Source organism: Pelmatolapia mariae, linkage group LG4, assembly GCF_036321145.2.
Source record: "Pelmatolapia mariae isolate MD_Pm_ZW linkage group LG4, Pm_UMD_F_2, whole genome shotgun sequence".
NCBI lineage: Eukaryota > Metazoa > Chordata > Actinopteri > Cichliformes > Cichlidae > Pelmatolapia > Pelmatolapia mariae.
The window spans coordinates 18,507,935-18,520,389 of NC_086230.1; the positions used below are offsets into that span (position 1 = coordinate 18,507,935).

Genomic DNA, 12,455 nt, shown 5'->3' on the forward strand with positions numbered 1-12,455 from the left:
TAATATTAGGAGCGTGCTAGCAAGTAGTAGAAACCTGTTCCTGTTCTACTAATTTTGAACTGTACCAGTTGAGGTTCACTGTTGGAGCTGATGTGGTATTTATGAAGGTACGGTGATATTTGTCTGCTTCTGTTACCATTATAGCCAAGTTAATCCCTGCTCTGTTCTTAGTTTACCTTAGCTTAGCTTAGCTTAGTTACTTCCAAGGTCTTATTATATGTCCTCCACATGTCTTTTTTTTCTTTTTAACTTTTCTGGTCTTTATGGCATTTTATGGTTGTGTTATAATTATATAAATGGTGAACATGGAAGAAAACGAGCCATTAACAGACACCTGACAAAACACGAATGACATGGGTGAAGCTGTAAATGTAATGTCATGGAAACAGCTGCTGGGAAAACGTCTTGAGCCACCCGTCGTTTCGTTTCTTTATACTTTACTTCGGAGGAGCCAGACATACTTGAAATTTTTTTAGTGGTGTGAGCAATAGTTCTCCAGGCTTATAAAATTTTGTTTGTTTGTTGAACCACTGAACACTGGCATATGAGTCATTCAGGCATAAAAGGGCACACGAATTAAGTTATCAACCATTGTTGTGTATCCTTAAAACATTTGAGGAAACTGGACTGGTGGGTGGCAAATGAAAGCCATGTCAGTAAGAAATAGTAAAGACCGACACAGGGCACGAGAGATCCAACTGACCCTGCAGGTGATCCATCAACTTTTCACGGAAGTCTCCTTGTAAATAGTCTCAGTGTAAGTGTGGATGTCAAGAAGCCATGCTTAAGGAAGGGAGACAAGGAGAAAAGCCATCTGTAAAACATGGTGGAGGCTTTCAGAATGACAGTGATTCCAAACATGCATGGGGAACTTCTCCTGAAGACTACTTAAAGAAATTACAAGAAAGCTTTTCTAAGAGACTTCAGGCTGTGATGTATAATAAAGGTGGTCATACCAAACATTGACTTTCAAGCTTGTTAGAACAGAACAAAAAATCTACAAAATATATATTCTGCATTTCCATGTATGTTAGCACGTTTCAGTAAATTGCTGCACCCATTTCTCATTTTCATTGAAAAGTATATAGAAAAAAAAGGAGTTATATATTACTGTGTATTGTTCTAAAGTCCATCCCCCAAAACCAAACTGGAGGTTTTATAACATCTAGCATGTGACTGTTATTATAAATATCAAAATACTCACTTTAATACAGTTTTGAAACACCTGTGCTTAAGATTATACATACAAAACAAGCTCATCTCATCAAACATGATGCAGTTAAGATTATCTTTATCTATTTAAACTTGAATTAAAGTTTGTTTTTAACTGTGTCAAACTGAACAAAGGGTTGGTCATTTGTCTCATTAGTTTCTAGAAATCTGAGGCTGTAGAGACATGGTGGGCTATGACCCTGGTGTCCAGGGTGCACCTCTGTCCCCAGAGGAGGCGGCCTTCGCTGGTTCAGCTGCTGGGATGGTCACCAGAGCCCTCATCAGTCCTTTTGATGTCATTAAAATCAGATTTCAGGTAAGGATGTGTACTTGTTTTAGGACATGTCAGACTTGGTCTAAATGGTGAGAGAAGAGAGCACAGAAGTGAGGATTCGTGCTGACTTTGAAGATTACAGTGAAGTAGCAGCTGTGACCTTTCAATTGGTGACTGTACTAATACTAAAAGCATGTGCAAACATTTGCATTCAGTACCACACTGTTCACACAGTAATGTGTATTTTTATTTATTTATTTTTTAAAACAACCTTAATCTCTTCACAGAACTCAAGAGATTTTTGAAGCCTGATAGATGCAGGTCGTGAGTTGTGTTCTTATCTGTATTTCCCCCCCCCCCCCCCCCCCCCCCCCCCCCTGTAGCTGCAGATAGAGCGCGTGTCTTTAAAAACACCAGAGGGGAAGTACTATGGGATATTTCAGGCAACACGCTGCATTCATTCAGAGGAGGGACTGTCTGCTTTCTGGAAGGGCCACATCCCGGCACAGCTCCTCTCTATCTGCTACGGAGCTGTCCAGGTACAACCTGCAAACTGTGAACTGCAGGCTAAGCAGAACAATTATATTACTCTAAACAATCTCAACAACACAGTTGCTTTTATTGTGTCCAATTTGCAGTTTGCGAGTTTTGAGTTTCTGACAGAGTTGGTCCATGAGAAAACGCCGTATGACAGCCAGACAGCAGGCGTTCACTTCGTCTGTGGCGGCTTGGCAGCCTGCTCTGCCACAGTGGTTTGCCAGCCTCTGGACACACTGCGGACACGCTTCGCAGCTCAGGGAGAACCCAAGGTGGGACTAATCATTGCTGATCCTGTCGCTGTCAATGTTTGACAGAATTTCATACATCAGCTCATCATACAGGTTTTTATTTTGCAGTCCCAGTTTCAAAAAACTTGGTACATTGTGAAAAATGTAAATAAAAACAGAAGGCCATGACTTGCACATCTTATAAAGTCACATTTTTTCACTAAAGAATACAGAAAATATAGTAAGTGTTTAAACTGGGAAATTTTTAAGAAAAATGTTAAATCATTTTAAATTTGATAACAGAAACGTATCTTATAACATATTGTTTACCACTTTGTAACAGGCTGTTCAGGCTGTAATTGTCTGCTGGATTTTGTATGGATGGGAGCACATGTTGTTCTAAAACCTTTACATACAAATAGATGCAGTATTTAGTTTAGCATATGTCTTGCTGAAGTATGCAGGACCTTCTCTGAAAAAGACGTTGCCTAAGTGAAAACACATATCGCTCTACAACCTGTATATATTTTTTCAGCATCAGTGGTGCAGTGGTGCCAATTCCAGAGACACTAACGCACCGCCATACCAGAGGTGCAGATTTGTGAACTGAGCTCTGATAACAACGCAGATGGTGCCTCTGCTCTTTAGTCTGCAGAATGCAGCATCAATATTTTCCAAAAAAAAGTTAAAAGTTTTGTTTAGTCTGTCCACAGAACAGGTTTTCCACTTTGCCAAAGTCCATTTTAAATGAGCTTTGGTTCAGAGAAGAAGGTGGCATTTACATATGACGTTATCTTTGCACAATGGAGCTTTAACCTACATTTGTGGATCATGTAATGATTTCTGGAAGTGTTCCTGAGCCCATGCACTGATTTCCATGACAGAATCATGCCGCCTGAGGAACCGAAATGATCACGGGCATCCAGTATTGATTTTTGCTCACTTGTCTGTTGAGGATAGAGATATCCAAATGTGTTTAATTAGGGGAATGTAGAAATATTTGAGGATTTGGACACAGGTTTTTGTTTCCCACACTACCAACAGCATTGAAGGCCATTTCAAGTCTTACAACGATGAAATATTCATAAAGCATGTTAAATATTCTCTAATTCCTGCCTCAGGCAGAATCATTCACTGTATACTGCTGAAACCCAGTTTTTCATTTCCAGGTGTACAGGAACCTGCGACATGCTGTGTCTACAATGTGGCGATCAGAAGGAACGCTAACATTTTACCGCGGCCTGTCACCAACGCTCATGGCTGTGTTTCCTTACGCTGGTCTGCAGTTCTTCTTCTACAACATCTTTAAAAAGTTGTTGGCTCCACGACCCAAAGCTGGGAACTCGGGAGGTGAGTGGAAACTCTTATTTGTGCAGCGTTTACACATGCACAGGGTCACTTTTTATGTCTATGTTCAAGGAAACTTAAAAAGCCTGGTCTGTGGGAGTGGAGCTGGAATGATCAGCAAAACAATCACGTACCCCTTCGATCTGTTCAAGAAGAGACTGCAGGTGGGGGGCTTTGAAGCAGCCAGAGCTCACTTTGGACAGGTAAGCTCCTCAACAGCATGTTTCATCATATTTGATTAAGCACTCTGGGTTTAATGGTGAAGCATTGTCTTCTGTCTGTTCTGTGCAGGTGCGGAGCTACAGAGGTCTGCTCGACTGCATGGTTCAAATAGCCAAAGAGGAGGGCTTCCGAGGATTCTTCAAAGGCCTGTCCCCCAGTCTCATAAAAGCTGCGCTGTCAACAGGCTTCACCTTTTTTTGGTATGAATTTTTCATCAACGCCATGCATAACTTCAAGGAGAAACAGGGAACAAATGTCATCACCAAAGACTTTAACAGAAGATGATGAAGGCGGGGGGGAAGCAACACACACAATCACGCACATTGGAAACTAACTTATGCCTTGTTATTTTCTTGCACTGAAAAAATGTGTCAACTGGGTCAATATCATCATTTGTTTCTGTTGTGTTTATATATCACGACAGAAAAATTACTACATTATGTTTGTTTTTGTGATGTTATTTGAGTGTGTGTCGTAAAAGAGCTGGATTTTTTTAAAAACATGAATTTAATGTGGGATTTCAAGGTTTGTGGATACTTGCTTTAAAAAGATAAGTGTTAGCATTGAATATTCAAACTGAACTTTGCACACTTTGAGCATTTTGTGTCATTTTACACAAATTGTTTGACTTCATTAAGTTGCAAGAAGAGAATACAACAAAATTAAGCTTTAGCTTTGGGATTGTGTGTTGGTTTTGTGCACAGACAAAAAAAAAGCACTTAATATTTATTGCATTATATATTATGGAGGACAAAACAGCACTGGGTATGGGAGGGACTGCTAACTGAGAGTTCAGTTAGTTTGTTGTGTTACGTTAAACTGTTAAAGCAGTTGTGTCAATGTGTCTGCTGAACACTATGATGTTATTATTTTTTCAATAAAGTTTTGATTAAGGAATTGTGTTTGCATGTGTGGTGTGTAGACCAGGGTGAACATAGTGTTCACTAGAGGTGTGCGTATGAATCGTACGCCTTTTGACACCTTCGCAATATATTGTCTTATTTAATACTGCTAATTTAACTTGTTAGTTACTGTTCTTACTGTCTTGGAGCATATCTGGCCACAAAATTTCCTCTGAGATCAATAAAGTATTCTAATTCTAATTTATACAGCATGACTTGGTTTCCAAAGTTGCATTTGAATGAGCCACAAGCCTGTCTTTCCATTCAGATAGATCACATTAACAAACTCTTCACACAGTAACGGATGCAGCAGTATTTACTTTCATTTACTGAATACAAAACCCATCAATAGTATGACAGTAAGTGAACACAATAAAACCACAATGAAGTCAATACAGCAGCAAAACAACACCACATGACCAAGTCTGTAAAAACTCCTGTAAAACACGACATCACATATGAGGCTCAGATAAGGAAAACATTCAGTTCACAAATATTTAAGGGCAGCCCCGGTAGTCAAGAATCATGCTGTTTCATGAAGACATCATGGCTGCTGAGACACATTACAGAAATGTCAGAGCAGCTTCATCACTTGATGTGATATTCTTTTTGAATTAGTCACATTTATATTTTTCATACAGTATATACAAGAATACACAATCACCTTACATCTGACTGTGAAAACCATAATACTCAACTGTTACAGTGGCCAACAAGAGTCCCAACTACATAATTCAGTTACCAAATAAATGAACAAAGCCAGAGATGTTTAAAGATAAAGCAGAAAACAAATGTTAAGTTTATGTGCACTGAGTCTCTAGATATCTTTTCACCAACACACCCTGAGCTTGGATGAAAACAAAGTGACACTCTGTGGGATAAAACGATTTCAGGAATGTATGCTACACTCAGTCAGGCTAATTGGACTCCATACTGATTAATGAAAGGTGCAGACTGGCTGTTTTCTAAGGAGAAGTGAAGGATGAGGAGCCTGCAGGTGCTTTTGTTGGACTCTCGCTGGGATTTACTACACCTTTACACTTGGCGGGCCTTCCTGTGGATGCCTAGCTGTACCTGTAAAGGCAGTCTGAGAGCTGTTGGCTTTGCTGGAACGCCGGCGAGTCGGCTGAGGGGCTGGGATCACCAGGACAGTCACTTCTTCTTCAGATGGCTGAGGGAACATTGCAGGATGTGCTGGGTAGGCATCCTTCACTAATACGCAGGTCAGGGGTGTTTAACAGCGGCTTAGCCCTGCTCTCATTCTGGTTGCGGACTGGAGTTCCAGGAGAAAAAGCTTGGAAGCTTGAAGAGTGAATCCCTGCGGCCTGGATCAGGTAGGGTCAAAGTCTCTGGAGCTGACTTCTTCCGGGGTCGCTCTTTGGGCACTGACAGGAAATCAGGGGCTTCGGTGGAGAGGGGAGTGGACGGGGCGCTGTTGGGTCCGCTGCGGGTGCTAGATGGCAGGGGGTTCTCTGAGATGGAAATGGTAGGGGGGAAAGTGCCAATCTTCAGGTTGGTGGCTTCCTGCGTGGCACGCTCATACTCTCTTACTTCATCCATGGTCATGTCTGTTGGGTTGGGGCAGTGACATAATATTAATAATAATGCCTACTGAGCTATCCCTGTCCCCATATAAGAGAGACAAGGAATCTTTAGAATTGTTTTTATTAGATTTTAATGCAGTTTTTATGTGATATAAGTACAGTGATCTGCAATTCTAATAAACACATAATTTATTAACAATAAAACATAGAAAACACATCAAATATTTAAACAGATGTGTTTCACAACAGAGCTTAGTAGTAGTAGAAGTGGGGTGCTGAACTGGCCTGCCTGCGGTTCAGGCCTTTCACCTCTTAAAACCATTTGACCCATCATGAAATATGAAATGGAGCTAAGAAGACCCAGGACTGTTAAGACATTAGAAAATCAAGCAGATCGTATCTTTAAGTTCCCAGATGTTCGTGGTTAAAAAAGAGAGGATGCTACACAGCAGTAAACAGGGCTCTGTCCCAACTGTTTTGAGACGTGTTGCTGCCATCAAATTCAAAATGAGCTAATGTTTTTCTTACTTTGGTACATTTGATATGGTTTCTGTGTTCTACAGTTAATAAAATATGAGTTTAAGATTTACAAGTGATTGCGTTCTTTGTATTTTCAATGTACACAGCATCTCGAGTTTTTTGGAAATGGGACTTTGCAGATTTATTTAATGTGGTGAGGCTGCAAATGTGGAAATATTAGTGGAATTGCACACAGGTTTCTCAAGGTCTTACAACTAACTGCTTCAAGGGGAATACGTGTCAGGAGAAAACTGTACTCTCAGTTTCCTGTTCTTAGCTGACAGTAGTCACACCTGTGGTCTTTTGCTGTTGTAGTCCATCTGCTCTACAGTTTGACATGTTGCACAATCAGAGATGCTGTTCTTCATACCTTGATTATAATGAGAATTTGAGTTAATGTTCTCTTCCTATAAAAGCAGTCTGGGCACTCTCTTCTAACCTCTGACATCAACAAGATGAAAAATCCAAGTTTCTAAAATATAGTTTCAAAAATACGCAAACCAGCTGCACTTCTGTAGGAGGAGGTAGGATGTGGCATAACCAATTAGCAGAGGTGACACTACAGCTAATTGGAGTCACCCATCTAGTGTGTGGAACATTTTATATCTTATCATTCGTGGTTAATTGTCCTAACAGGCCATTCAGGAAGTCTTTTCTCTGTTTTTGGTGGCGGAGGTTCTAGTATTTACCCAATTTCGAATTATTAACAGGTATCTGTTCCTGTGCACGGTACCCATACAGTGCATGCATACACCCTGCTAAAAAGAGCTTGCTAACATTTAGTTGATAACTTAGCACGCTATGCTCATGTCCAAATATGACAAATATATCCAAATATTTCCAACTCCAAAAACACCAGATGGAGATGGTCACAAAGCTAAAAATTGATGAAATTAATAAACAAATTGATAATGTCATGCTAGCTATGTCCATCCTTTGCATACAGTCTATGATCTCCATCTTAAAATGGGAAGATTTATGTGAAGTGGGTGCAATCGTGAGATGAGTCAGTGCCTGCACATGAAACTAATCCAAGTTTTCTAAAGACTGTCATCTTCTGCACACTTACCAATCCACTCATCCACCCAGGCAAAGGCCTGCCTGTGTCCTAAAAGCAGCACATCTCGGATCACCTGAGGAAGATTACAAAAAATAAAAAGAGAGAAAAGGGAAGCAAAGGAGGCAAGATCACAGGAAAATGAATTCAGGCAGGGACAGAGGCAGGGAGGAAGTTCAAGGAGAGAAACTGCAAATCAGACGGCATTCACTCTAAAGGATACAGAGAGTTTCACTGCATTTCTCACTTCAAAAATTTTCTGTTCACCCCTAGAGGATTATGATTTATGTGGGACACTCCTGGTGTTAGCCTGTGAGTAATGAACTTGCCTCCAATCTGTGTGTGTGTGTGTGTGTGTGTGTGTGTGTGCGTGCGTGCCTTGGGCAAGGATAGTGCAGGGGCAGCTGACCCGAGGGACAGATGCTGTAGCAAAATGGATTTGGGAAATGAGAGATACAAAGTTTAAACTCTGCAGCCAAGAAAAAGGGAGGTGGTGCTGCAAGGCAAGCTGTGGGATGTGAACAGGGCAGATATTGTGGAAGGTGATAATGGAACTGCTGATCTAGCTCACGGCCGTGTATCACATGTTTTCAGAGCAGAAAATAGGATGCCTCTGGCTCAGACGATGATATAAGCAGGCTGAAACTCATCTACAACGTGTCTCTTGCCCCCAAAAATGGTTTGTCCTGACCTTGTGTACAAACTGCTCCACACGGGTTTGCAGGCCCCAGACTTCAAATTTGACAGTGACCAGTTTGTAGGAGCACATGATGGGGTCCTGGGTGTCGAGCCATCCTTCCTGCAGAAGCCCCCGATTTGTCTTCTTTGACTTAAAATACCGAAGGTCCTACAAGGCCACAAGACACCAGATTCAGAAAAACAACTCATTTTTCCCCAGGAGTTAGATAAACACAAACAATCTTATGTCGATAATCCTCATCAAATTTACATAAGACGATAAGGAAAATTTGTTGAACTGTTTTCAAACCAATACTTCAAATTAAAACTATACTTCCTGCCATCTAATCTCTCTCACACACATCAATTTCCTCCTCTCTGCCTACAGGACAGGATCATCTGCTTTTATTTATGAGGCTAATGCAGGGTATAGCTAAGAAGCACAGTGGGAGTCTCAGAAACTTTACACGCATTAATCACTGCTCCCAGTGGACTAATTATGCTGTGATGCTCATTTGTCTTAGAGTCATGCATCTAAGTGTGACAGAGTGTCTCTATCCCTGCTGGGAAAGTACTTGTAGAGGAGGTGGAAGACGTCTGTTATATTCGTCTGCGTATAAAATGTTTCATCAAGTGTATTGAGAGACGGAAAGATGAGAAATGCTAATGAGAGATTAATCGCTTTTAAGCACATTTTTTAATAAGCAAATATCTCTCCAAAAGATATTTTACTTCACTTATTTTTCCTCCTGGTTTTGCTGAACAAGTTTCATTAACTGTAGATTGTATTTCAAGAAGGTCTAAAAAGTGAAGCCAAAGTCAAAGTGCTTTGAATATGATTTCTTTCTGGTGACCAGCAGGGAGCAAATCCTCTGGCTGCAAGTAGTTTGGTTCTATATACTGCATCATATATGCTGCATCCAGTCAAATCACCAGCAAGTGTGAGGATCTCTATAAAAACAGAAGTTTTTGGCAGTTTGCAGGTCTGGAGCAATGCCACAGTCTTGCCAGGAGCGGACGATGCAGCAAACTCACCCAAGGCCAGACTGTGCCATGCTCATACAAACAGCAAAAAACTCAAAAGCATTTGTCAGTTTATGGTCTCAAATGTTATTTTAATACCTTCTTTCATACATCATGAGGTTTATTTTGTAAATTATGTTCATATTTGGAGTTAAATAGATAAAATAAAAACAGACGTGACTAAGTTGTGACTGTGAACAGCATCTCCAGGCTTTAATAATAGCAGAACACAAACACAAAAATAGGTGACATCCATCTTTTCTATACGAGCTATGGCTTGAACTAATATCAGTGGGGCAGAGAGACTTTTTGTTGATTAAGATTACAACAAATTGCATTAAAATCAAGCATCTGACACTCATGCATGTGTTGAGCTGTATTGAGCCAAACGTGGTTTTAAAGATCCTTCATTTTTTGTATTAATTGATTTCTCAGTGTGATGCATGCGGGTTTTATTTATTTTTTTCAAAATAAGTTTAGACACTACAATAATTTTTATCTTCAGCACTGGAAATTCTTTCTTGTCTTGTGAACACTGGTTGCATGTGTTTGCATCATGAGCACCTGCTGTCAGACCTTTGACTTTTTTCTCCTTTGTTTTTAACCCCGTCTCTTTTAAACTTGGACATTTGACACAGTTCATCTGTTTTTAAAATAATATTTACATTAGACATCTGACTTCTATGTTTAGCTTTGGACCGCATGTCTGTGCTATTCTTAGCTCTCAGTGGTTAAAAGCAGAGGAGCACAGAGATCGGTGGGAGGTGCGTGTGTGAAAGTGAGGGCGTCAATAATAAAACTGCAGCGCTGTCATGACCCCTCTTGGTTATTAATAGCTCAGCTTTTTATGACCATCACGTCCTGATAGATGAGCGAACGCACGCGCATACAAATGTCAAATCTCCACAGCTAATGCCCATCACCTCCCCCACACATAAACATGCGTTTCCCTTCCTTCCATCGCTCAGAGGAGGCAGATGGCCAGCTGGTGGTCAAACACGAGCTGGTGCTGGTGGAGAAAAGATAACACCCTATTCTGTTCCCTTCTCCTCACATCTCAGTTGTTGACTTCTCTCCTCCTCCCTCCTATTCACCCTTCTTTCCACTTCCTTCCACAGTATCTGTGCCGTGGCTGCAAGTATTCATTCACTCCTCATCCTGAGGTCAGTGACGTCGCTCTCCTCACCTCCGACTCCTTGTAGTGGCGCTCGGGGATCTCATCGTAAGCGATGTCCAACAAACACACCTCCGTCTCCTCTTCTCTGGGCTCACTGCCAAAGATCTGAGGAACAGGGAACAGTTCAGTATGTGAGGACAGCTCAATCAGTGGCGTTGACAAATGGTGTGGGATAAAGTGCCGTCACTTGGTGGATTTATAAAGGCAGCTTCACGCATCACGTAAATGCTGGGCATCATTTTAGTCACACATTATATTGCTGAACAGGAAAGCAGTGGTTGAAAGGGTTTACGTTAGACAAAAAGATAATTTCCTGAGCACGTCCCGTCCTTCTAGCTTTACCCTCAAACAATAGGCCAAACAAACTGTGAGTAGGAATGTGAGTCACACCAAGTGGTCAATGATTTCCTCCTGGGTGACTCACGGGACACAGACGCAGCAAAGCAATGTTGACTAGTTATCCGCTCCTTTCAGAGCAGTGAAAGTGCTCTTGAGTCATTGACATTAATTAAACTTCCTGCATTCTTTGAATCTTTTCCATGGTTATAGGGCCAGGAGAGTCAACTACCAAGGTTATTACAAGAAATGAGGGAGGCTGGAATAAAGAGAGAATAGCGGTGACTGCACAAATGGTGGAACCAGTGGGGTGTTAACATGAGAGCGGAAAGACCCTTCTATTGAGTTTGCACCCACATTTGTTACAATCAGTTTCAAATGTGAGATTTTGACCATCTGTGAAACCATCGTGATGTTCTTGCAACTCCCATAATCCACCACTAGGTGGGGCCACAGCCTTTTCCTTCCTACTACATTGTGTATTCGAGTAATATTGTGCAACAGTCACACTTGCCTCCACTGCCAATACCAAGTGTTGCTCTGAAGGTGAGGTGGAGATCACTTGAAGTGCTTTTACCTGGTTTGAAATACTCAACACAACCAGCAGGACCTTGTCAGGTTGATTTAATAAAAGACAATTACAGTCAATCTATTTTATAGCTAAAGTTTTTAACCAGTTCTTATTTCTTTATATTTTACTTTCAAGGAGCCAGACTTTCTTGTAATTTTTAAAAGTGGTCTTAAACATTAAAAAACCTTCAGAAAATCTGCAGAACTAATGTTTGTCTTAAGACAACAGGTTGCTTTTTCACTTGCTTTCAGTCTTGTCCGTCTATGTAACCATTTAAAGTGGAATGTTTTTTGGACCATTCTTGTTTCTACACATAACAAACAACTTAGCAAAGAACCAATTTTAAATTTCGTCTTTAGGCACTTTCTTACTAGCAGCCTGTCTTGAAAAACACATTTTTTCTGTGAATTAATTCTATGAAAAATGCCAAAGACAATGAGGTTTGACAGGCATAAAATTGTATGTTTGCACCAACAAAGTGATTCCCAAAGAGCTGTTAACCAAAAACTTTGCTCGTTATAGAGATTCAGTTTGTCCACCTATTGTTCAGATGTGTCTATCTGAACAATAGTATCTATGAGAAATTATCATGACAGATTGAAAAAGAGTAATACTTTTCTACAACTGCACTGATTATCCAAGATACAAATGAACGCAAAGACAAAAACATTCATGTTAACAGTCGCAATCACTCCCTGAAGAACTCAGAACAGCAGGATGACTGATAATCCTCCTGATGTCCTTGGCACACAATGATGCAATAACCCTCTGACAAAGAGAATTCATTAGTTTTGATTTTGGGGAAAAGACAAGAAGCAACAAGATG

General features: G+C 40.7%; 2 protein-coding genes across 2 annotated transcripts in view; one reads left to right on the forward strand and one right to left on the reverse strand.

Moving 5' to 3' along the window:
• slc25a19 (solute carrier family 25 member 19) lies at positions 1-4,900 on the forward strand. Its single transcript, XM_063470618.1, has 7 exons — positions 1-107; positions 1,370-1,528; positions 1,870-2,025; positions 2,125-2,295; positions 3,423-3,603; positions 3,673-3,803; positions 3,892-4,900. The coding sequence occupies exons 2-7, from the start codon at positions 1,397-1,399 to the stop codon at positions 4,105-4,107; spliced, it is 987 nt and encodes a 328-aa protein (XP_063326688.1). The 5' UTR covers positions 1-107; positions 1,370-1,396; the 3' UTR covers positions 4,108-4,900.
• A 131-nt stretch (positions 4,901-5,031) lies between these two features.
• The window catches only part of pitpnc1a (phosphatidylinositol transfer protein cytoplasmic 1a), a 68,824-nt gene continuing 61,400 nt past the window's right edge, over positions 5,032-12,455 (reverse strand). Inside the window, exons 6-9 of the mRNA XM_063471726.1 lie at positions 10,732-10,827; positions 8,536-8,691; positions 7,857-7,920; positions 5,032-6,292 (exon numbers count right to left, since the gene is read on the reverse strand). Of these exons, the coding sequence (XP_063327796.1) occupies positions 5,982-6,292; positions 7,857-7,920; positions 8,536-8,691; positions 10,732-10,827 (627 nt within the window). The 3' untranslated portion in view covers positions 5,032-5,981. The remainder of the gene's footprint in view (positions 6,293-7,856; positions 7,921-8,535; positions 8,692-10,731; positions 10,828-12,455) is intronic.